This window comes from Piliocolobus tephrosceles, chromosome X (genome assembly GCF_002776525.5).
Source record: "Piliocolobus tephrosceles isolate RC106 chromosome X, ASM277652v3, whole genome shotgun sequence".
NCBI classification, from domain to species: Eukaryota; Metazoa; Chordata; class Mammalia; order Primates; family Cercopithecidae; genus Piliocolobus; species Piliocolobus tephrosceles.
In genome coordinates, this window is record NC_045455.1 from 68987974 (window position 1) to 69010862 (window position 22889).

Sequence of the window (22889 nt, forward strand, 5' to 3'; positions counted from 1 at the left end):
GAAACCTGGGTTTTGGTTCCTGTCCTAGGGTGCTTACTACAGCCTACAGGAGAGGCAAACAGGAGGGCTGGAATAAAGTATGGAAATTCAGGCAAAAGAAAGGTTAACACTGTAGTGAGGAGACCTCGGCCGATCTCATGAAGAAAGTAACACAAGACGTAGATTATTATGTGATTCCCTTAAAGTCTTAAAAACCACTTCATAGAAGCTTCTCATCGCTGCTTGAAAAACATCATGCCCAGGGCCGGGCACGGTGGCTCACGTCTACAATCTCAGCACTTTGGGAGGCTGAGGTGGGCAGATGTATTGAAGTCAGGAGTTCGAGACCAGCCTGGCCAACATGGCGAAACCCTGTCTGTACTAAAAATACAAAAATTAGCCGGGCGAGGTGGCACACGCCTGTAATCCTAGCTATTCAGGAGACTGAGGCAGGAGAATCTCTTGAACCCGAGAGGCGGAGGTTGTAGTGAGCCGAGATTGCGACGACGCACTCCAGTCTGGGCAACAGAGCGAGACTTGAGAAAGAGAGAAAGAGAGAGAGAGAGAGAGAGAGAGAGAAGGAAGGAAGGAAGGAAGGAAAAGAAAGAAAGAAAGGAAAGAAAGGAAAGAAAGAAAGAAAGAGAAAGAAAGAAAGAAAGAGAAAGAAAAGAAAGAAGGAAAGAAATGAAAGAAAGGAAAGAAGGAAGGAGGGAAGGAAGGAAGGAAGGAAGGAAGGAAGGAAGAAAGAAAGAAAGAAAGAAAGAAAGAAAGAAAGAAAGAAAGAAAGAAAGAAAGAAAGAAAAAGAAAGACAGGAAGAAAGAAAACATTAGGCCCAGGAGATTCAGACTGCATTGCACCGCCCCCCCCCCCCCCCCCCCCCCGTTCTCAGTTCAGCCCTGGCTCCCAGGGTTTGCACCCGAAAGCTATCGCTGGCCCAGCAGATGGCGCCGGTGCCCGCAGTGCGCCCCTCCAGGCGCAAAGGGGGCGCTCTCGCCGGGCCTCTTGTTCCTCTCCTGGATGACTCTTCCGCCTTCCGAGCCCGCCTCCTCGCCACGCCCCTGCGTCAGCGCGCTCAGCGCCGTCAGCGGCGTGTTAGCCGGCGGCGCGGCTGTGAGGAAAATGGCTGCGTCTTCGAGTGGTGAGAGGGAGAAAGAGAGGCTGGGAGGCGGCTTGGGAGTGGCGAGTGGTAACAGCACACGAGAGCGGCTGCTGTCTGCGCTTGAGGATTTGGAGGTCCTGTCTAGGTAATGCTGCGAGCCTGAGAGCCGGGCTGGAGCTAGGCCGGGGCACTGACCCCGGAGCCGGCCGGCCCAGCGTTTGTGCTCGTTCTTGGGGGTCGGCGGGGAGGGCCAGCTCGGGAGTTTCGGGTGCACGAGGGTCACGGACGTGGGGTCCGCAGCCCTCCGGCACTCTGGACGTTGGTTTTTCCCGTTAGAGGGAATTTTAGTAATGATAAGAACTCGCGCGGTGTGAGCCTCGTCGTCCACAGCCAGCCGCTTAACATTTATGGAACGCCCCTTGGGTGCCAAGCACTAGGGAGACAGTAGTGCAGGGTAGGCTGAATGCCGGCTGTCGAGAGAGAGAGAAATGTGTAAACTGCCTTGAAGCCTGTTTTTATTAGAGCGCTGCGCTGCGGGGTACTGGAGCACAGGGGCTAGGCACCTTTCCTGGTTGTAGTCAGGACAGGCCCTCTGAAGAAAGGGCTGTTTGGGAAGCATGAGCTTGCCAGACTCACTAGGCAGCACAGGTAGGTAGAACAGCAAGTGCAAAAAACCTGGCTTGGTGGAGTTGCAAGTTGTGTATCAGAGATAGGAGATGAAATTAAATGTCATTCTTTGTATTCTGTCGCTTTTCATGATAAGTCTTTCAAGTTGAAGCCTTCCTTGACTCCCTCACATAGACGTGGATGGTAAATTATCTTGGTTCTACCTCCTAAAATGTTGCTCACATTTGCCCTCTCGTTCCTGCCCCGCTGTTCATAACTACTCTTAAATGCAGCCTCCCAGTTTTAATTGCCTCATGCTTCTGCACTGTATCCTTTTATATTGGCCAAGATCAGTTTTAAAAGGCATGTTATATTACTTTTCTGCAGAAAAATGATATAAAACCTACCTCATTGGTAGATTTGCGTTGTCCAGTGAGGTAAAGTTCAAATTCTTTAGTCGGACTTCCACATCTTCAGTGCCATTCCCAGTCTTCCCCCGATTTGGTGAATGATTCATATATCCTTCAGATTCCAGCTCAAATGTCACTTTTTCTGTAGCCAACATTCTTTGACAGCTTTAGAATAAATCTTATCTGTTGTATTTTAAAATATACCTGATATAATCAGCACTTTATCTTTGGTGTAAATTTAGTCCTTGCCATAGTATTGCTACCAAGTTACCAGGTCAGCACAATATTTAATGATGGAAGAAAACCCTAAAACAAATAGACTCCAGAAATTAAATGGCTTATGTGTTTGATCCACCGTTTAAAATAAACTGTATTATGGCCGTGTGTGGTGGCTCACGCCTGTAATCCCAACACTTTGGGAGGCCGAGGCGAGCGGATCATTGGAATTTCTTCACAGAATGAAGCTGCTCTGGTGGTGCGACTGGCTTCCAGAAAAGTCTCATGTGCTCACTCAGACATAGTTATGTGTACTGATTCTGTGATCTGTGAAGTTTGTCAGTCTCTGAATGTAATTTGTGTCTGGCTTGCATTTATGGAAATGAGAAAATTCACGAATGTACCTTACATATTTTTAGGTTGAGCCTCTTGGCTTTAAAAAATAGTGGATTTATAACTTAGGATCTTTTTTTTTCTATTAACCTGATTATGTAGTCTTTCAGGATATTTATTACTTTGTAAAATGTAATGCAAAGAGACAGTCTTAAAAAATTGAAACACAGGTTGTAGTCTAAACGTTTTACTTAACCTGTTTGTAACTCAAAAACTCATTGTTCCACGGAACCATGTTCATAGGAGTCTTGAGGTTTCCACACCAGCCTGTTAATTCTGTTTACCTGAAAAGTGTATTACCACTAATAATGTAGGCTCTAACCCCTATGGAAATTTTATTTCTATGGGGAATTGTGGCTGTATTCTAATGCACTATGCCAGAAATGCACCTTCTTTGTAGCAGGACAGGGCTCTTACTTCCACATATTTAACCAGAGAGTGAGTATGGGCCTTCCTTTGGCCTCTTTTTCACAAATGGGGAGGACAGAGGTTTCTACTTTGTCCTGGACTGTTACAGAACATGACTAAGTCTTAGAGACTTCTACCTCCCCTCTACTCCTGTGCCAGAGACTTCTACCTCCCCTGTACTCTTGTGCCTAAGGCAAGCCTTGTAAAGCTTTTTGTGGACTCACACTCCCAGATTTGCAAGAACAGAGGAAGGCTTATCCCACATCTCCTACCATAGCCCCACTCCAGTCAGCACCACCCCTGCCCCACCTGAAACCAGCTTTTACTTAGACTAGAGGTTCTCAACCGTTTGTGTCTCACTTGTGGCGTACACGAAAAAGTTTACGTAACATGCTGTTTTCATACACTGTTGATCCATCAGCAAGTCCTGATAGCTCTACCTCCAAAAGATATCTGAAATCTGTCCATGTTTCTTCCATCACCATTACTAAGTCCTGGAGGCTATGACCTAGTCAAAACCAATGTCATTTTTTGCCTGGAACACTACAAAAACCACCTGTTCTGGCCCTCTTACAGTCTGTTTACCAAATCGCTCAGCAGTTTTTAAAAGTATAAATCAGGTCATGCCTTTTCCCTGTTTAAAATGATCCAGTGGCTTTTCATTGAATATGGAATGAAACACTAATCTTTACCATAACTGTAAGGCCCTACGTAATCTTACCCCTAGCCACCTGGCTGCTATATCCTCACTTTGCTTTCCTCTCCCCACTGTACCAAGCCCTGGCTACACCTCCTCAGATCCATCTTTGGGGCACTGAACTATCTGTATCTTCTGCTGCACTCTTTCCTCCCAGATCTCTTGGCTGACTTCTCTCATTTTATCTGTGTCTTATGTCAAAGCTGTGCCCTTAGGAAGACCTTCTCTGACCACCCTGTTAAAGTAGCCAATCACTCTCCCAATAGTCTCTAATAAAAAATAGCTTTATTTCCTTGCCAACCCTTATCACTTTAGTTTTATTTCTTCTCTTAGTAGTTCTTGTCTCTTGTATTAGAATTTAAGTGCCACTGTTCCCTTTGATACCTCGAGTATCTAGAAAGTGCCTGGCACATAATAGGCACTCAATAAGTATTTGATGAATTAGTGAATAAATGAAGACTTTACATTCTTATATCTATTTTTTTTCATTCATTGATTACTTCATAAATAATGGTATGGGGAAGTAGTAGCGGGAAGGGTTGGGTCCAGTTGACATGATCCAGAGAAATAATATAAGGCTAGCTGGAAGGAGGGTGGAAATTTGAAGGTAAAAATAGCGTGGTAGCCAGTGAGAAAGTACAAACACTCGGTCTGATCAGAGCAGTGTCAGATAGCTAGTTGTGAAACTGCCCCTCCTGCATAATTTCTCAAAAGTCCCATCTATCAACAAGTTTGAAACTAATATGTAAACATTAGCTGCTACACATTTTTCCCAATCTTATTTTCCTCATCAGTTGCTAATTTTCATTTAGGGAAATCGTCATATTTATTAAATGAGCATCCTAAAAGGGTATCATTTTATTATGTGTAAGGATCCCTCTTATATATTTATTTATTATATATAAATATATCCCTGTAAAAACATCTATCCCTGATAGATGTTGATTTTAATTTTAAAAATTCAAATAAAGTGGAGAATCATTAAAAAATGGTCCATGCATCCCTTGTTTTATTTTACCTTAAAATGTATAAACATATGTTCATTCACTAATCATGTTATGTAAGACAGGAGTCAGAAAACTTTTTCTGCAAAGACCACATAATAAATACTTTTGGGTTCGTGGGCCATATAGTCTCTGCTATAACAACTCAACTCTGCCTCTGTATTGGGAAAACTGCCATAGACTATTTGTGTATTAATGGGCAGACTGTCTTAGGAAAATGTTATTTACAAAAACTGCAGATGTCCTGGATTTGGCCTGTAGATCCCTCATGTACGAGTTTTTCTTGTATAAATCACTCATAATGCATTGTCTGCAATTTGTAGTTTGATTTCTAGATCAAATCAAAATGAGAACTTAGCCTCTCATCAAGCAGTCTTAGGGCAGACCCTTAGTTTTTATGACTTTTCCCTGGTCCATCCTTTATAGCTGTCCTTTGCAAGCCTCTATGGAGTCTTTCCAAGCATTAGGGTTTTTATAGAAAGAACTCTATTTACAATCATATTTCATTGGCATTTAGGTGATAGCTATTTATATAATGATAGTATTAAGTGGAAATTTTATAAATAAGTTTGGTAAGCAGCACAACCGAGTCTTGGTGAGCTGAAGTTCAGTCATAGCGGACTGTAGGGAGTAGCCCTGGGTGTTCAGCATGCTGTGAAAGGGTTTTTGTTGTTGTTGGTTTTTCTTTTAGGGAACTTATAGAAATGCTGGCAATTTCAAGAAACCAGAAGTTGTTACAGGCTGGAGAGGAAAACCAGGTAAGTGGCTTATTTTTAAATTAATTAATTTCTCTTTGTTTTTAAATAAAAAGACAAAAACTTGATTTCTGCAAGTTTCCTATTTATATTTACTTTGAGAACAGGAATATTAGATCCTGTTAAGTTATTAACTTATTTAATTAAATAAACAAGTGGTAAGTAATAAACAAGTAAATTAACAAGTAAATAAACAAGTGCTCACTGCAGCCTCAACCTGCTGGACTCAAGCAATCTCCCACTTATCCTCACCAGTACCTGGGACTACAGGCATGCACTATAATGCCATGCTAATTTAAAAGAAGTTTTTTTTTTTTTTTTGGTAGAGATATAGTCTCACTGTGTTGCCCAGGCCAGTCTTGAACTGTCTTGAACTCCTGCCCTCAAGTGATCCTCCCCACCTTGGCCTACCAAAGTGCTGGGACTACAGGCATGAGCCACCATAGCTGGCCAAAAAAAAATGTTTGAGAGAAGATGAATGGAGAGGATTAACCTTTCTAAAAATGATGTAAAGTAGAAGAGGAGACAGTAATAAATCTTTTGTCTGCATCATTATCTTAATTCTATCTTACGACATGTTTTGAGGGCAGGGAAATCTGACAGACTCAATAGAAAAGTGTCAGTGAGCCTCAAAAGGGGAGGAGGGGATCCAGATGAGGCCACAAGCTGGGAAAAACAGATAACCTTAGGGGTGGTAAGGTTTTTGTTTTGTTTTTTCAAAAGAGAAAGAGGCTAGAGATAAATATGTTAATAGAAGACTACTAGTCTCTCAGGTACTCTGTTAATACCTGTGGGTTTAAATAGGAATTTATACAAAATGTGCAAGAAGTAAAATGCAAGGCTTGACTTTATTTGATAGACACTTATTAAATGCTTGCTATGAACCAGGCACACAGATTATTCAGAAGACGATAATTAAGACCTATAATCAGCGCTGACCTTTCTTGTACTTTCTAAAGAGTAGCAATTCTGTGAATTGTATCTTGTACTTAGTACTGTGGATTCCTATGTAATTTTCATTGAAACTGTTAATATTAGAGAGGGATGTGCCCATTTGAAAATTTTCTAGCCACCATTTTATTTGGATAGTTATAATGTTATATAGAATTTTAGAATTAGAAAGGATCTTAACGATGTTCAGTTCAACCTCCTGTGAGACTGAGTTCCAGGGTGGACAGATGAGCTAGAGGTTAATGGTGAGTGGAACCAGAACCTAGGTCTTCTGACTTTAGTTGGATAATTTTTTTCTACTGAACAATAATATCTAAAGAGAATATTTTTTACTCATGGGTAGTATACAAATTAGTTCAAACTGTGAAAACTTCTTGAAAGTTGTCATGGAACTAATGTGTACTACTTGCCTTAATAATACAGCTTTTACAGAAATGGAAACCTAGCTTTCTGCTACGATGTAGGAGGAATGAGAATATACTTTACTTTTTACAGAAAAAGCTTTCTGTTCTTATTTAAAATACTCTTAATATTTGGCAGTTTGTAGCTCAGTCTTTTGTCTATTGTATTAGAAGAATTCCTGTAAAAATGAGAGGAACTTCATGTCAAAAGGAGCTTGAAGAGGCACACTTGTATTTTTTAGTCTTCAACACATTTTTTAAAATAGTTTTAAAATTGATTCTGAATTTTGATAACTATTTTCTTTCTGAAGTAGTATTCTCTACTTTGCACAGTAAAGTAAGGGTATTTAGACTAAACTTGCATCTTAATTCTGTACTGGGGTGGTGATCGTAATAACTAGCCTTTGCTGAGCTCTTCCTGTATGTACTTAAAGTGCATTATATCATGAATCCTCACAAAACCTTTATGTAATGGCTACTATTAATATTATATTCCTTTTCCAATTAAGAACACAGGCTCAGAGAGGCAGGTAACTTTCCCTATGTCACACAGCTAGCAAATGGAGGACTAGAGATATGAACCACCAGACTTTCTATTTTATGTGTTTTAGCCTTCAAGGGTTTTGCCATATCTGCATACCACTTGTTTATTTACTGTTTTATGAAATCACTGTTTTTTTGCTTTGTTTTGTTTTTGTGAGACAGAGTTTCGCTCTGTCACCCAGGCTGGAGTGCAGTGGCATGATCTGGGTTCACAGCAACCTCTGCCTCCTGGGTTCAAGAGATTCTTCTGCCTCAGCCTCCTGAGTAGTTGGGATTACAGGTGTGTGCCACCACCCCCGGCTAATTTTTGTATTTTTAGTAGAGACGAGGTTTCACCATGTTGGTCAGGCTGGTCTCAAACTCCTGACCTCGTGATCCACCTACCTCGGCCTCCCAAAGTGCTGGGATTACAGGCGTGAGCTATTACACCTGGCGAAATCACTGTATTTTTATGATCATCTTCATCATAAGTAATACTGTGCATAAAATCAGAGTTTCAGTGTCTCAGTTTTTTCTAATATATATTAGCACAAATGTGTAACTGTAAAAGCTTTTTTAAGTTCTTGGTGCCACCTAAAATCATCTCAAATACTAAGTTTTGGGAGAACCTTCATTATATATATATATTTTTTGAGATGGAGTTTCGCTATTGTTGCCCAGGCTGGAGTGCAATGGCACGATCTCATCTCACTGCAGCCTCTGCCTCCGGGTTCAAGTGATTCTCCTGCTTCAGCCTCCCAAGTAGCTGGGATTACAGGCATGCACCACCATGCCCAGCTAATTGTGTATTTTCAGTAGAGATGGGGTTTCTCCATGTTGGTCAGAACTTTTGACCTCTGGTGATTCGCCTGCCTTCGCCTCCCAAAGTGCTAGAATTATAGGCTTGAGCCACCGTGCCTGGCCTATGTTGTATTTTTAAGGATAAACTCTTTTTTTTTGAGACAGAGTCTCACTCTGTCACCCAGGCCGGAGTGCAGTGGCATGATCTTGCCTCACCGCAACCTCCACCTTCCAGGTTCACACAATTCTCCTGCCTCAGCCTGCTGAGTAGCTGGGATTTTAGGCACCACCACACCCAACTAATTTTTGTATTTTTAGTAGAGATGGGGTTTCACCATGTTGGCCAGACTAGTCTCGAACCCTGACCTCAAGTGATCTGCCAGCCTCAGCCTCCCAAAGTGCTGGGATTACAGGCATGAGTCACTGTGCTCAGCCGTAAGAATAAACTTTAGAATTGTATCTTCCCTAGGAAATCACTAAACTTGCTCATGTTGCCATATTGTTAGTTCTGAAAGACTAGTTTTATTTTGTTTTGTATGAAAGAATAGCTGAAAAAGTAGAAAAGTTTTATATTTATGTTTCCCAAAACAATCATAGGTAGGCTATTTTTATTCTTAACAAGATTTAGGAATAATATTTTGAAGGTGTTGAAATTTATAGCCTAGCCAATTCACTTATGGATTCTTTGTTTCATTGGAGTGCAGCCTTTCAGTAGTCTATTGTTTGATTTAATTGACTGTTATCTGACAGGTCCTGGAGTTGTTAATTCACCGAGATGGGGAATTTCAAGAACTAATGAAATTGGCACTTAATCAGGGAAAAATTCATCATGAAATGCAAGTTTTAGAAAAAGAAGTAGAGAAGAGAGACAGTGATATTCAGCAACTACAAAAACAGCTAAAGGAAGCAGAACAGATACTGGTAAGTTGACAGAGGTTGGTTCTTAAGGTTAAAAAGGATATTGTTTAATCTGTTTCTGAAAAATCTGTTGTCAGTATTTTGAAGAGCAGAAAACCAGACTTTTTCCTTTTTTTTTTCTTTCTTGAGACAGAGTCTCGCTCTGTCCCCCAGGCTGGAGTGCAATGGCGCAATCTCAGCTCACTGCAAGCTCCGCTTCCCGGGTTCACGCCATTCTCCTGCCTCAGCCTCCTGAGTAGCTGGAACTATAGGCGCCCACCACCGTGCCCGGCTAATTTTTTGTATTTTTAGTAGATACGGGGTTTCACCATAGTCTCCATCTCCTGACCTTGTGATCTGCCCACCTCGGCCTTCCAAAGTGCTGGGATTACAGGTGTGAGCCACTGCGCCCGGCCAAAAAAACTAGACTTTCCAAGTCTAAAAGTGACATCTTGTCACTAACCATTGCCCATGTTTGAATGAAAGGCTACTGTCATTCTCTTTTTTACTTATGTTTTCAGATAGCCTGCATTACTTGTGAGCCACATTTTCATTACTTAAGGATTTTACAGTATTGAATTTTAGGAATGGAAAGTTTTACTTTTATCCTGGTCTGATATGAATTTTAATATCAGTAGTCTAAATCTTTTTTTTTTTCCTGATCTCTGATCCTTAAGATAAAAATCAGGAACATTTTTTATATATTTTGAAATCAGTAAAAATATATACACATTTTATAAATTGATTAAAATTTACATTAATTTAGTCATTCATCCTCATCTAGGTAGGCTTTGGACATATATCCAGGATCTGGGTTTTTCCTTTGCTGTTCTTGGCTACTATTTCAAAGAGGCAATTTATTTGCTACTATTTGCCCAGTTACCTCACTAAGTCCTAACTAATATAATATGATAGTATTGCAGAAATAGCTGAGCTTAATTCTCATGTTGACCAGACATTGCTGGCATCCTTAACCACTGATGAATCTCTTAACAGATGTGTCAAAATGAGCTCCAGTAACTAGAAGCCTGCGTAGTTCAGGGTAAATTAATCACCCTTACTGAGGAAACAACTCATTAGTAAATAGTCTTTTAAAATATATTAAAATCAGGCCAGGCATGGTGGCTCACACCTGTAATCCCAGCACTTTGGGAGGCCAAGGCAGGCGGATCACGAGGTCAGGAGTTCGAAACCAGTCTGGCCAACATAGTGAAACCCCGTCTCTACTACAAATAAAAAAATTAGCCAGGTGTGGTGGTGTGTGCCTGTAACCCCAGCTACTCGGGAGACTGAGGCAAGAGAATCGTGTGAACCCGGGAGGCATAGGTTGCAGTGAGCCGAGATCGCGCCATTGCATTCCAGCCCAGGCGACAGTACGAGACTGTCTGAAAAAAAAAAAATTAAAATCAGCCGGGCATGGTAGCTTGTGCCTGTAATCCCAGCACTTTGGGAGGCCAAAGCAGGCAGATCACCTGAGGTCAGGAGTTCAAGACTAGCCTGGCCAACATGGTGAAATCCATCTCTACTAAAAATACAAAAAAATTTAGCTGGGCATGGTGGTTCACACCTGTAATCCCAGCTACTTGGGAGGCTGAGGCAGGAGAATCTCTTGAACCTGGGAGGTGGAGGTTGCGATGAACTGGGATCATGCCACTGCACTCCAGCCTGGGTGACGGAGGGAGACTCTTTAAGTCATGACCAACATGGAGAAACCCCGTCTCTACTAAAAATGCAAAATTAGCCAGGCATGGTGGCACATGCCTGTAATCCCAGCTACTCGGGAGGCTGAGGCAGGAGAATCGCTTGAACCCAGGAGGCGGAGGTTGCGGTGAGCCAAGATCGCGCCATTGCACTCCAGCCTGGGCAAAAAGAGCGAAACTCCGTCTCAAAAAAAAAATTTGTCTCAAAATATATTGTTTATATGTTTATATATTGTATATATATATAAATCTGTTTTTCCATTTGTAAGTAATACTTGTTTATCAAACGAAATGCAGAAAATACAGAAAAATGGAAAGAAGAGGGAAAAAATTGTTTTTAATTCAGCTGCAGAAAGAATGCCACTATTCATAGTTTGGTCAATTTCCTTTGAGTCTCAGGTATATTCATTTTTTAGCTTATTGTAGTTAGCAGGATACTAACAGACTTTCAATTACTGTTTATTGAAACCTAAGCATTTTTCATATAATTGTATCCAGTTTGTTTGATTTTCCCACTTTGTGTTATAAACAAAGAATTAAAGACAGCGAACACAGGACCATAAAACTAAATTTCATGACTTAAATAGTAGTAACTAACATTGATTGAGCACTTAGGCACCAGGCTCTATGCCTTGCATTTTATATGCATTACTTCCATTTTCATAACAGTTTATATAAAGTCAGTGTCGTCATTTAGAGGAAGAAACCAAGACTTTAATAACTAACTTACCTATGGAGGCTAAAAAGTAGATTGAATTTAAACCTTGATCTCTCTGACTCCATACTCTTTTTTTTTTTTTTTTTTTGAGACAGAGTCTTGCTTTGTTGCCCAGGCCAGAGTGCAGTGGCACAATCTTGGCTCACTGCAACCTCTGCCTCCTGGGTTCAAGCGATTCTCCTGCTTCATCCTCCCGAGTAGCTGAGATTATAGGCGTGTGCCACCACACCCATATGATTTTTTTGTATTTTTAGTAGAGATGGGCTTTTACCATGTTGGTCAGGCTGGTCTCAGACTCCTGACCTCAAATGATCTGCCTGCCTCAGCCTCCCAAAATGCTGGGATTACAGGTGTGAGCCATTGTGCCTGACCTGACTCCATACTCTTAACCACTGGTCATAGTCGAGGATATGCATACATTAGGTTAACTTCATTTTGTCCTTTAGCGTACCTGGGAGGTTGGAGGGGGTGGTGTTATAATAAATTGTTTAAATTCATTAAACATTGAGGTTATATATAAATGAATAAGCATATGAATTTAAAGTTGTATCTTCCAAACTAGGGGAAAAAAAGGTATTTTAAGGCCGGGCGCGGTGGCTCACGCCTGTAATCCCAGCGCTTTGGGAGGCCAAGGCAGGTGGATCACCTGAGGTCGAGAGTTCAAGACCAGCTTGACTAACATGGAGAAACCCCGTCTCTACTAAAAATACAAAATTAGCCAGGCATGGTGGCACATGCCTGTAATCCCAGCTACTTGGGAGGCTGAGGCAGGAGAATTGCTTGAACCCAGGAGGTGGAGGTTGCGGTGAGCCGAGATTGCACCATTGCACTCCAGCCTGGGCAAAAGGAGCGAAACTCCGTCTCAAAAAAAAAAAAAGGGTATTTTATTCTTGAACTAGTTACAAGAATAGGATGCTTTTGGGGTTGTGCATGGTCTGGATATCTCCTGCGTGTTTATGATAGAAAACGTGAAGAAAAAGTAGACAATCCAATTTATATTTTGTTTTTACAACTGATTTGTGAATGGGAGACTAGTTCATAAATATAATATTTCTTTCATTAAATATGACTGAAATAAATAATGTCGAGGTATTTCAGAACATTACAGATAATTGTTGGGATTTCCAAGTTTCGAAGATTGTTCTTGTGGGATAAAGGATCTTGTGAATTAAGCCAAAAACTAAGTTTGATATAGTTGAAGAATAAACCACATTTTTTTTTTATGTTGTTTAAATTAGGCAACAGCTGTTTACCAAGCAAAGGAGAAACTCAAGTCAATAGAAAAAGCAAGAAAAGGTTGGTATGGGAAGACTGAATGACCTGAGAAGTTAAGGTTCTGTTTTCAAGAGACCAATGAAGAGGATATTACTGATAATCATTTGCTGCTGTTGAAAGGATTCAATAAATTTTTATTGTAAAGTGTGTTATGTTCTAGCATTGTGCTAGGTGTTGTGAGGGAGGTAGAAGTATTACATCCTTTTTCAGATTATAAAAAGCAATTAATACAAGGCAGTTTATGGCTGTGTGCCCAAATGTGCAGTAAAAACAGTGAGTTTATAAAATTGGTGGGAGAGGGAAAGAGAAATACGGATTAGAAGTGGAATTTGTACCAAATCTTGAAGGCCAGGACAGAGAGTGAAAGGACATCCATTGGACAACTGAGCTGGGACTGAAACGTCATGAAGTCAGAGCCAGTTATAGTCTTGGCTTGTAAGCACGTTTGGTGGTGCAGAGGCCCCACATGCCTTCCTGGCCTGCTGTCCCTCTTTCAAAGGCTTCTGTTACGGATCTTACATGACTTTTTAGTTTGCCATACTAAAGGTCAGAATTGTAATTACAACTTTGGTTACTTGCCTTTAGTGATTTGTACATATGATTTTACATTTATTCATCTGAGATGTATTGTCTAACCTCTTTTTTGGGAACCTACTTTTTTATTGTTGCATATGAAAAATAGCTAATATTCTTCTGAGTTAGGTTAGGCTTCTGTAGCAACAAACAAATCTCTAGGAGAGATGATTGAGGCTGGCTATTGACTTCTAGACTGTAGTTTGATTTTGTTTTTAATCTTCAAAAATTTTACATACACTTTGTTACATTGAAACAGTATCTAAAGTTTGTAAAATGAAGTATGTGGTTCTTCTCAGAGGTAACTATTAATGTTTGGTATATGTCCTTCTAGATTTTTTTTCTAGATCTGTGAGTATGTATATAATAAAAATACAAATACACATATGTACATGTATTTTAAACAATCAGGTCATATCGTACATATTGTTTAGCAGTGTTTTGTTCACCTAGTGAATACATTGTAGACATCTTTCTACTTAGGTCTACGTAAGAGCCTCAGGGCGTATTGATCAAACAGAGTGGTGTGAACTGTCTGCTCTGATTTCATAGCTTGGATGTCTTTGAGAAATAAAACACTATTTTCTCCATTTTATTTGTGCTCACTATTGCTTTCAGAAGAGTAATAGTATTTAACGGTAGTCAATAATTGAGATTATTGAGTGCTGTCATGCTAATTTCCGAAATTTGTTTATGTCAGCTAATGTTTCTGGATTAGTGTCCTGTTTTTGGAGATTTAAGTTTATACTAAATATGTAGATATTGTTAAGGAAGGCGGGTGACTGAGATTATTTTATTTTCAGATAATTTAAAATAAAATATGATGGGTAACTGATAGATACATTTCTAAACTTGTATGTTTGTTAGACTACAGGTTATACTATCCTCTTAACTCTTTCAGGTGCTATCTCCTCTGAAGAAATAATTAAGTATGCACATAGGATCAGTGCAAGTAATGCTGTATGTGCTCCACTGACCTGGGTTCCAGGTAAACACACTCCTGTTTTATACTAGATATATGTGATTTTGAAAATTCTTAGGTGACTGTGTACACACATAGATTTAATTTAGAATGTATGTATCCTTAGAAACCTCTGCCACATATTTCCACATCTTTAATGGTTTATAAGTAATGATATAGGCCATGGGTTTTATAAATTTTGTTTTCTGTGAAGCCATTATTGCTAGGGAGTATGTTTCTTTCCTCTTTTGAAATAATAATTTGATTTTTTTTTAAAGTACAAGATAATGTGATGCTTCTAAAGCTTTGGATTTATATCCCATTATATCAGGGCTGGCCAGAAGCCAACTCATTAGAGCCATTAGGATTTCCACAAAGGTTCCAGCCTGAGAAAGACAGTTCCAGTTATCTTAGATGCTAAAGACAAAGTGCTCTGTACCCAACAGTGAACACACAGGCTTGGAAAGAGCTGGGATAATTAGACAGCAAAAGAAAGTATTAGGCTGCAACTATAATGACAGTGGATGAAACATAAAACAGGAGACGTAAGGTAGCAGCCTTATTGGAGGAAGGGGAAATATTAATAGTTGTCTCCACTTCAGTAACTCCTGAAGGTGCTGTGTAACCATGCTGAAAGCACTAAGGGTGACTATAATTTTGGGGATGAGTAATCTGCAGTTGGTGAGATGTGCCCGAAAAATCAGTCCAAATCTAGTCATGTTTTTGTCAACCACTTACTGCTGTTTAGTGTGCTGTCATCTTTGGGATGAACATTACCTGCTCCTGCTATTTCGCCACTTACAGGAATTAGTTTCTGAATGACCAGATGAAAGGTTGGTTAGAAAAAGGTTTCATCTTAGACAAGGTGGCATGAGGAAAAAAAAGTAAAACAAAAAGGTGAAATTAAAAAAAAAAAAGTTTTAAATTGAGACAGTCCTTCTATTAAACATTCCAGTCCTTTCCGTCTTATAAGTGTCATGATTTTTTTCTCCCTTCTAGCATATATCATTGTCATTTTCTTGCTAGAAAATACAGTTAAGTTTGAATAATTGAGATTGATAATTTTCTTAAGTTGTCATCCAGAATGTTTACAAAAAAAGACTTCTCATTTTTTTAAAGTATAGAAAATAGTTTATTCTTGGAAAGATTCAGAAAAATTAAAATGCATGTATTTTTAAAAGTAATATGCTATTAATAACAATTTATAAAGTGACTTTTCTCTCTTTTTTTTTTTTTTTGAGATGGAGTCTTGATCTGTTGCCCAGGCTGTAGTGCAGTGGCGCGATCTCAGCTCACTGCAACCTCTGCCTCCCAGGTTCAAGCGATTCTCCTGCCTCAGCCTCCAGAGTAGCTGGGATTATAGGTGCGTGCCACCACGCACAAATAATTTTCATATTTTTAGTAGAGATGGGGTTTTACCATGTTGGCCAGGCTGGTCTTGAACTCCTGACTTCAGATGATCCACCCACCTCGGCCTCCCAAAGTGCTGGGATTGCAGGTGTGAGCCACCGCACCCAGCCAGATGACTTTTATATTTCAAAATTGAAAATGTAGCCTGAACTTTTCAGTGTGAACCAAGGAAAATGAGTATGTCAAAGAAGCATATTAACACTTATTTTTAAAAATATGATTGAATTAAATGCAGTCTTTATTGTTTTAGGGGACCCCCGGAGACCGTACCCAACTGATTTAGAGATGAGAAGTGGGTTACTGGGTCAGATGAACAATCCTTCCACTAATGGTGTGAATGGCCATTTACCGGGAGATGCACTCGCAGCAGGAAGATTGCCAGGTAATGTTAAGCCAAAGAGTGTTTCCAAACAGATCAAGGTTTTCCAGAGATGACAAGTTGGAATATCTTTCGGTAAACCAAGTTTGAGATTCCAGACACTTTTTTTTTTTTTAATTTGAGACAGTCTCACTATGTCGCCCAGGCTGGAGTGCATTGGCACAGTCTCGGCTCCTGGGTTCAGGTGATTCTTGTGCCTCAGCCTCCTGAGTAGCTGGGATTACAGGCGTGTGCCACCACGCCTGGCTAGTTTTTGTATTTTTAGTGGATATGGAGTTTTGCCCTGTTGGCCGGGCTGGTCTCGAACTCCTGACCCCAAGTGATCGCCTGCCTCAGCCTCCCAAAGTACTGGAATTACAGGTGTGAGCCAGTGTGCCCGGCTCTCAGACCCAGTTCATTGTAATAGCTAGATTCTTTGCCAGTTTATTCTACTCTCTCAAGATTCTCCTTGAGGGAGGTATGAAATTAGAATAAGCTGCCTTTCTCTTATTTGCAAATATTACACTGTCTTCCTCAGGCATTAGGCCTCTCTTTTAAAATTGTTGCTCTAAACATAGGTTTTTTTTATAATTGTGAAACACGCTATGTAAATAGAGTAAGACAGTTTATGGAATAAAGTGAACACACCCCTGAACAACCCCCAGGTTGACAAAATGAATAGCAATAGCTTTTTATAAACTTCTATAACTTTATAAAATAGTATTTCTGTGAGATCCATTTCATTCTGAGCTTCAGTTTTCCTCAAGTTTTTCATAGGTTTGTGCTGTTTTTATATATATTTATTTTATATTATTCCTCATCTTTTATAGTTTATAGGTGACTTTTGTTTTGATGTGGTAGAACATTGGGAAGTAGAAAAAGGCATTTTAAAAAGGAAAAATATACCCTTTCTGAGGCAGTCACTTTAAATATTTTAGCCTGTTTCCTTTTTTCTGCTATACATTTTTTGCTGAATGTTACATCATAAGACTGTCATTGTGTCATTCATAATGCTTTGTATGCATCATTTTTGTTAGCTACCTAAAGTACAATCTGGGGAACAAACTGTGATATCCTTGGATATCACCTCATATTTCTCATATTTTAAAACTACAGAAAAAACAGAATATGGGGAGTCACTGCCACATTTTTGGACCAAGGAAGGGACAGACCTAGAAACAGTCCTCCCCAGCCCCATCCCAAGGCCAATACTCATATCATGGTGCTGTCATTGGAGAGGGTGTAGTGTAGTTGTGGCCCACTCCATGGCAGAGAAGTTAGATGAGGCGTCAGAGGCCAGAACTGGCAAGCAGGAAATTACCCACTGGGGTTCCAGGGAGACTTGCTGGGAAGCTGCCCTTTGGGATTGTGGTGAAACCTGCTAGGAAACCACCTTTAGAGATGTCACTGAAAGTTGCTGTGGTGAACACCACTTAATGTCCTGCACACCAACCAGGCATCACAGCAGTAAAGGAAACAAAAACACTCGATCCAGGAAGTGAAACTTGTTTGCCAACGGAGTCCCACCTGTGCCCTCTACTGACAAAACTTAATTGTGGCAGCTGGCAAAGGAGAAACGGTTTCAGGGGCCAGAGAGAAGGGTAGATTTGAAGCTAACTGGCATACCTTTCTGGTTAATACCATAACTCTTTATTTTGACACTTTAAAAATCTGCCTTCTGTCTTTGAGTCTTGAACTATACCTGTTGACGGGCTCTGTCCCTTTGCTTCAGAAATACAGACTTTTTGGCCGGGCACGGTGGCTCAAGCCTGTAATCCTAGCACTTTGGGAGGCCGAGACGGGTGGATCACGAGGTCAGGAGATCGAGACCATCCTGGCTAATATGGTGAAACCCCGTCTCTACTAAAAAAATACAAAAAACTAGCCGGGCGAGGTGGCGGGCGCCTGTAGTCCCAGCTACTCGGGAGGCTGAGGCAGGAGAATGGCGTAAACCCGGAAGGCGGAGCTTGCAGTGAGCTGAGATCCGGCCACTGCACTCCTGCCTGGGCGACAGAGCAAGACTCCGTCTCAAAAAAAAAAAAGAAATACAGACTTTTAATGTGACTTGGGCACTTTTTTATAAGGAATTTCATATGCATACATTGCTAATCAACCTCTCTTTGATGAGAGTCATTTACAATAGCAGTTCCTCTATCAAGAAATCATACAAATCTATTATAATACTAAAGTACCTGTTACCTGTTTATAATACGTAGAATAATCTACATAACCTAGTATACGTAATTATATATTATATATACATATAATAGATACATAGATACAGGAAAAATTTGTAATTATAAATGTCTTACAAAAGAAAAATTATGTCAACTGACTATTTGAATAGTTTCTTACAGAGTAGTATGATTTTTTTTTTATTTTTTTTATTATTTTTTATTTTTTATTATTATTTTGTTTTGAGACGGAGTCTTGCTCTGTCGCCCAGGCTGGAGTGCAGTGGCTGGATCTCAGCTCACTGCAACCTCCGCCTCCCGGGTTCACACCATTCTCCTGCCTCAGCCTCCGGAGTAGCTGGGACCACAGGCGCCGGCCACCTCGCCTGGCTAATTTTTTGTATTTTTAGTAGAGACGGGGTTTCACCATATTAGCCAGGATGGTCTTGATCTCCTGACCTCGTGATCCGCCCGTCTCAGCCTCCCAAAGTGCTGGGATTACAGGCTTAAGCCACCGCGCCCAGCCTGATTTTTTAAAAAAAATCCCCAGTTGCTAAAATATCACACTTTTCCTTGATAAATTTGATTTTTATTAATTTGGCCAAATGTGTATTTTTTTCCTAGTCTTAAAAAAATTGGCACAATAGCTTATGCCTGTAATCCCAGCACTTTGGGAGGCTGAGGTAGGAGGATAGCTTGAGCCCAGGAGTTGGAGACCAGCCTGGGTAACATAGTGAGACCTCATCTCTACAAAAACTTTAAAAAGTACTCAGGCATGGTGGTGCATACCTGTAACCCAGTTACTCAGGAGGCTGACGCAGGAGGATTGCAGCCTAGGTCGGGGCTGCAGTGATGTGTTCATGCCACTGCACTCGAGCCTGGGTGACAGAGTGAGACCCTGTCTCAAAAAAAGAAAAGTAAAATTTTTAAAAATATACTTCAAATTGTTTGCATAAAGGAAAAAGAACTAGATTAATTACAAATAGAGCTGTTCTTATCTATGCTTCTTTTTTTCTCCAGATGTCCTTGCTCCACAGTATCCATGGCAGTCAAATGATATGTCGATGAATATGTTACCACCAAATCATAGTAGTGACTTTTTGTTGGAACCTCCTGGGCATAATAAAGAAAATGAAGATGATGTAGAGATTATGTCAACGGACTCCTCAAGCAGTAGTAGTGAGTCTGATTGAAAAACCGTAAAAGACAATATACAGAATTGAATACTGTAGAATTCCATTTCTTTAACAGTAGCAGGGAAATGTAAACCATGGGTGACAAAGAATAACCAGGTAAATACTGGCTTTGGTAGAATTGTGCAGCTATTGAAAGTCAAAGTGAACTTTCTTTTTAAAGCCAAAGATTATAGTTTTAGTTTTAAGCCACTAGGTAGATATTTAGGGGAATAGTCAACATTTACTGTTGAAAAGAGAAAGCAGTTGCTATGTGCTGTCTTACCCTGTTCTGTTCCAGTTTTGCTGGATTTGTACGTAGCTGTTCTAGAAATAGAGTTGAGGGAAATGATCCATGTACGTATAGGCTTCTTGGAATTTAGAAAAGCATTTTTAAGCTGGCAGTGGATGACTGAATAGGCATCTTATTTCTTTTTGTGTGTCATTTAAAAGTAACAAAAACTCCCATTTGACAGTAAAGGCTCTTGGCTTCTGTTGGAGGAATGGGAAATTATCTCAATTTGTACAGTTTGTAATTATTGTAATTTTTGTAAATAAATTTGTTTGTACATTGTATGCTTTTTTTTTTTTTTTAGTTGAAATATACTGTCAGTGTAGGTAGGAAATTATTTCTGTAACTCCAGTTGCATTTTATAATACTTAAGTGACTAACTGAACTGAAACCTATTACAAGTAATAGGTTTCTCAAAGGCCCACATTCCTATTAGAAGAAATAATTTTTTTTTAATAATTGAAAAACCTTACCACAGCCTTGTCTGATTTTAAGAATAGATTGTGTGAAAAGATTTAGAATGGAAAGCAACCATTTCTTCCCTTCACCTTCCTCCTCTTGCAGTTCCTCAGGAGTCACTTTTAACCACTTCTGATTTCTGGTGGTAACCTCTGTATTTAAGTAATATGCTTATACAATTATTTCTTGATGTATCAGTTTTAGACAATGTATCTTCTGATTTCAAAGGTAATACAACATTTAATGTGAAACATTTAGTGAATACAGTAAAGCACAAAGGAGAAAATAAAATTGTTAGCATTCTACCCAGAGATAATATCAATTCATATTTTAGTGTAGATTTTTTTAAAGTTCACATATACTCTTTTTTGTAAAATGAGAATATTTCCTGAGATACTGCTATATTTTTCAGTTGCTAATCTGTATTCTTCAAATGAACTGAGAATTCCATTTTTCCATCATTTTTTCCTTTTGATTATTTTTGATCTCTAGAAAAATTGGAAAATAGGAGATTAATTTTACATTTTTACCATCTAGAATTAAGAACATATAATGTTTGAATGTCTTTCCCCCCAGGGTTATTTTTATGAATGGACTAACACAATATCTAATTTTAACCTTTCCTTTTCCATATACTAAGAATATTGATCCATGTGGATACATTCTTGAAAGATTAACTTTAATGGCTAAAATTTTATTGTGGTATGTGCCATAATTTAACTGCTTATTTTTATTACCAAATATTTAGGATAAATTCAAAAGGATTGTGTTTTTCAAATTCTTTAATACTGTATTAGTTTTCAGTTGCTGCCATAACAAATTACCACAAACTTGGCTCGAAACAACACAAATTTATCTTAGTTTTGTAACTCACAAATGCAAAGTGGATCTCATCTAAAATGAAGGTGTGGGCAGGGCTGCATTCCTTCCTGGAGGCCATAGGGGAGAATCTGTTCCCCGCATCTTTCAGGTTTTACAGGCCGCCCTTGCTCCTGCTCCAGGCCCCTGGTTGGTGAGTGTTTCTCATTCTGCATTAGTGTGATGCTCTTCTGCCTACCTTTCCCATATATAAAGGATCCTGTGATCATTCTAGGCCCACTGGATAACCTTATTTAAAGTCAGATGAGGCCGGGCGCGGTGGCTCAAGCCTGTAATCCCAGCACTTTAGGAGGCCGAGACGGGCGGATCACGAGGTCAGGAGATCGAGACCATCCTGGCTAATACAGTGAAACCCCGTCTCTACTAAAAAATACAAAAAACTAGCCGGGCGAGGTGGCAGGCACCTGTAGTCCCAGCTACTCGGGAGGCTGAGGCAGGAGAATGGCGTGAACCCAGGAAGTGGAGCTTGCAATGAGCTGAGATCCGGCCACTGTACTCCAGCCTGGGCGACAGAGCGAGACTCTGTCTCAAAAATAAAAATAAAAAAAAAATAAAGTCAGATGATTAGCAACCTTTATCCTGTTTGCAACCTTAATTCTTCCTTGCAGTCTAACAAAACAACATTCATAGGTTCTATAGATTAGGATATAGACATTTTTGGGGAAAGGGGGGTCATTATCCTGCCTATCAGAAATAATCCAAACTTTTCCCCTGAAAATTACACAAATGTACATTCCATCAGCTTTATAGAAAGAATGAGACTTAACTATATAAAGTACTAAGTCAGATATCATAAGTCTATATAATAGATTTCTGAAAATGTTTTTTAAGTTTTTTTGTGTGTGTCCCAGTAGATTCCCTTAGAATAACTGCCTCTGGAGATGATTTGTCTATAAAAGGTCATAAACTCAAACTTATCTTCAGAAATGAGGCCACTAACACAAATGTAAGGAGTGGCTAGATACTACTTAACAGAGAGTGGTAGAAATTTTGGCCAAAACTAGAGTGTATGCCCAGGCATTTAAAATTAGATTATATAAACTGTGGGACAAATCTAGCCCAAAAGTACCTGTTTTTTGTTTTTCGTTTTTTCCTCCAGAGATGAGGTCTTACTGTGTTGCCCAGGTTGTTCTTGAACTCATGGCCTCAGGTAGTCCTCCTGCCTCAGCCTCTCAAAGTTCTGGGATTACAGGCCACCATGCTGGGCTCACAAGTACCAGTTTTTGATATTGGTGTAACTTTGTGCAGTTGTTGCTTTGGGAAGCTAGAGTAAGATCTGCCTAAGAATTATGTATTCTGAGGTTGCGAGTGGACAAATCCATGCCCCTCAGCTGCATCAGCAGTTATTTTTAGGTGGTAAAGGGAAACACCTTGGGGCTAAAAACAAAGGGCAGAGGAAGAAAAACATTTGCACACTTCTGTGGGCAGATTTCTAAATTTGTTCATAGGAAGTTATTATCTTGTATTTGATTCTCCAGTGTCCCCTTTAAGGAAATCTGTAGGCTGTTTATTCTTTCCTACGGATAAGTAATTGTTTTTTTTTTTTTTTGAGATGGAGTCTCGCTTTGTCGCCCAGGCTGGAGTGCAGTGGCACGATCTCGGCCCACTGCAAGCTCTGCCTCCCGGGTTCACGCCATTCTCCTGCCTCAGCCTCCCGAGTAGCTGGGACTACAGGCGCCCGCCACCTCGCCCGGTTAGTTTTTTGTATTTTTAGTAGAGCTGGGGTTTCACTGTGTTAGCCAGGATGGTCTCGATCTCCTGACCTCATGATCCGCCCG

General features: G+C 39.9%; 1 protein-coding gene and 1 long non-coding RNA gene across 2 annotated transcripts; one reads left to right on the forward strand and one right to left on the reverse strand.

The window, feature by feature from the left end:
* Nucleotides 1–1032: 1032 nt before the first annotated feature.
* Nucleotides 1033–20541, forward strand: MED4 (mediator complex subunit 4). Its single transcript, XM_026454245.2, has 7 exons — nucleotides 1033–1224; nucleotides 5505–5571; nucleotides 8994–9164; nucleotides 12797–12854; nucleotides 14308–14394; nucleotides 16028–16159; nucleotides 19330–20541. Exons 1-7 carry the CDS (start codon nucleotides 1100–1102, stop codon nucleotides 19500–19502), a joined length of 813 nt encoding a protein of 270 aa, XP_026310030.1. The 5' UTR covers nucleotides 1033–1099; the 3' UTR covers nucleotides 19503–20541.
* Nucleotides 16010–19504, reverse strand: LOC111522993. The gene is made up of 3 exons (XR_002725404.1): nucleotides 19290–19504; nucleotides 19099–19207; nucleotides 16010–16225 (listed from the first exon to the last, which is right to left on the reverse strand). It is a non-coding gene; the product is annotated as an uncharacterized LOC111522993 (long non-coding RNA).
* Nucleotides 20542–22889: the final 2348 nt, after the last annotated feature.

What these genes read in the sequence shown, in the direction of transcription:
- MED4 (XM_026454245.2), top strand. Translation starts at nt 1,100, where the DNA reads ATGGCTGCGTCTTCGAGTGGTGAGAGGGAGAAAGAGAGGCTGGGAGGC. An exon ending in GATTTGGAGGTCCTGTCTAG is followed by an intron (nt 1,225 to 5,504) that starts GTAATGCTGCGA and finishes TTTTTCTTTTAG; the next exon opens with GGAACTTATAGAAATGCTGG. An exon ending in CGCAGCAGGAAGATTGCCAG is followed by an intron (nt 16,160 to 19,329) that starts GTAATGTTAAGC and finishes TTTTTTCTCCAG; the next exon opens with ATGTCCTTGCTCCACAGTAT.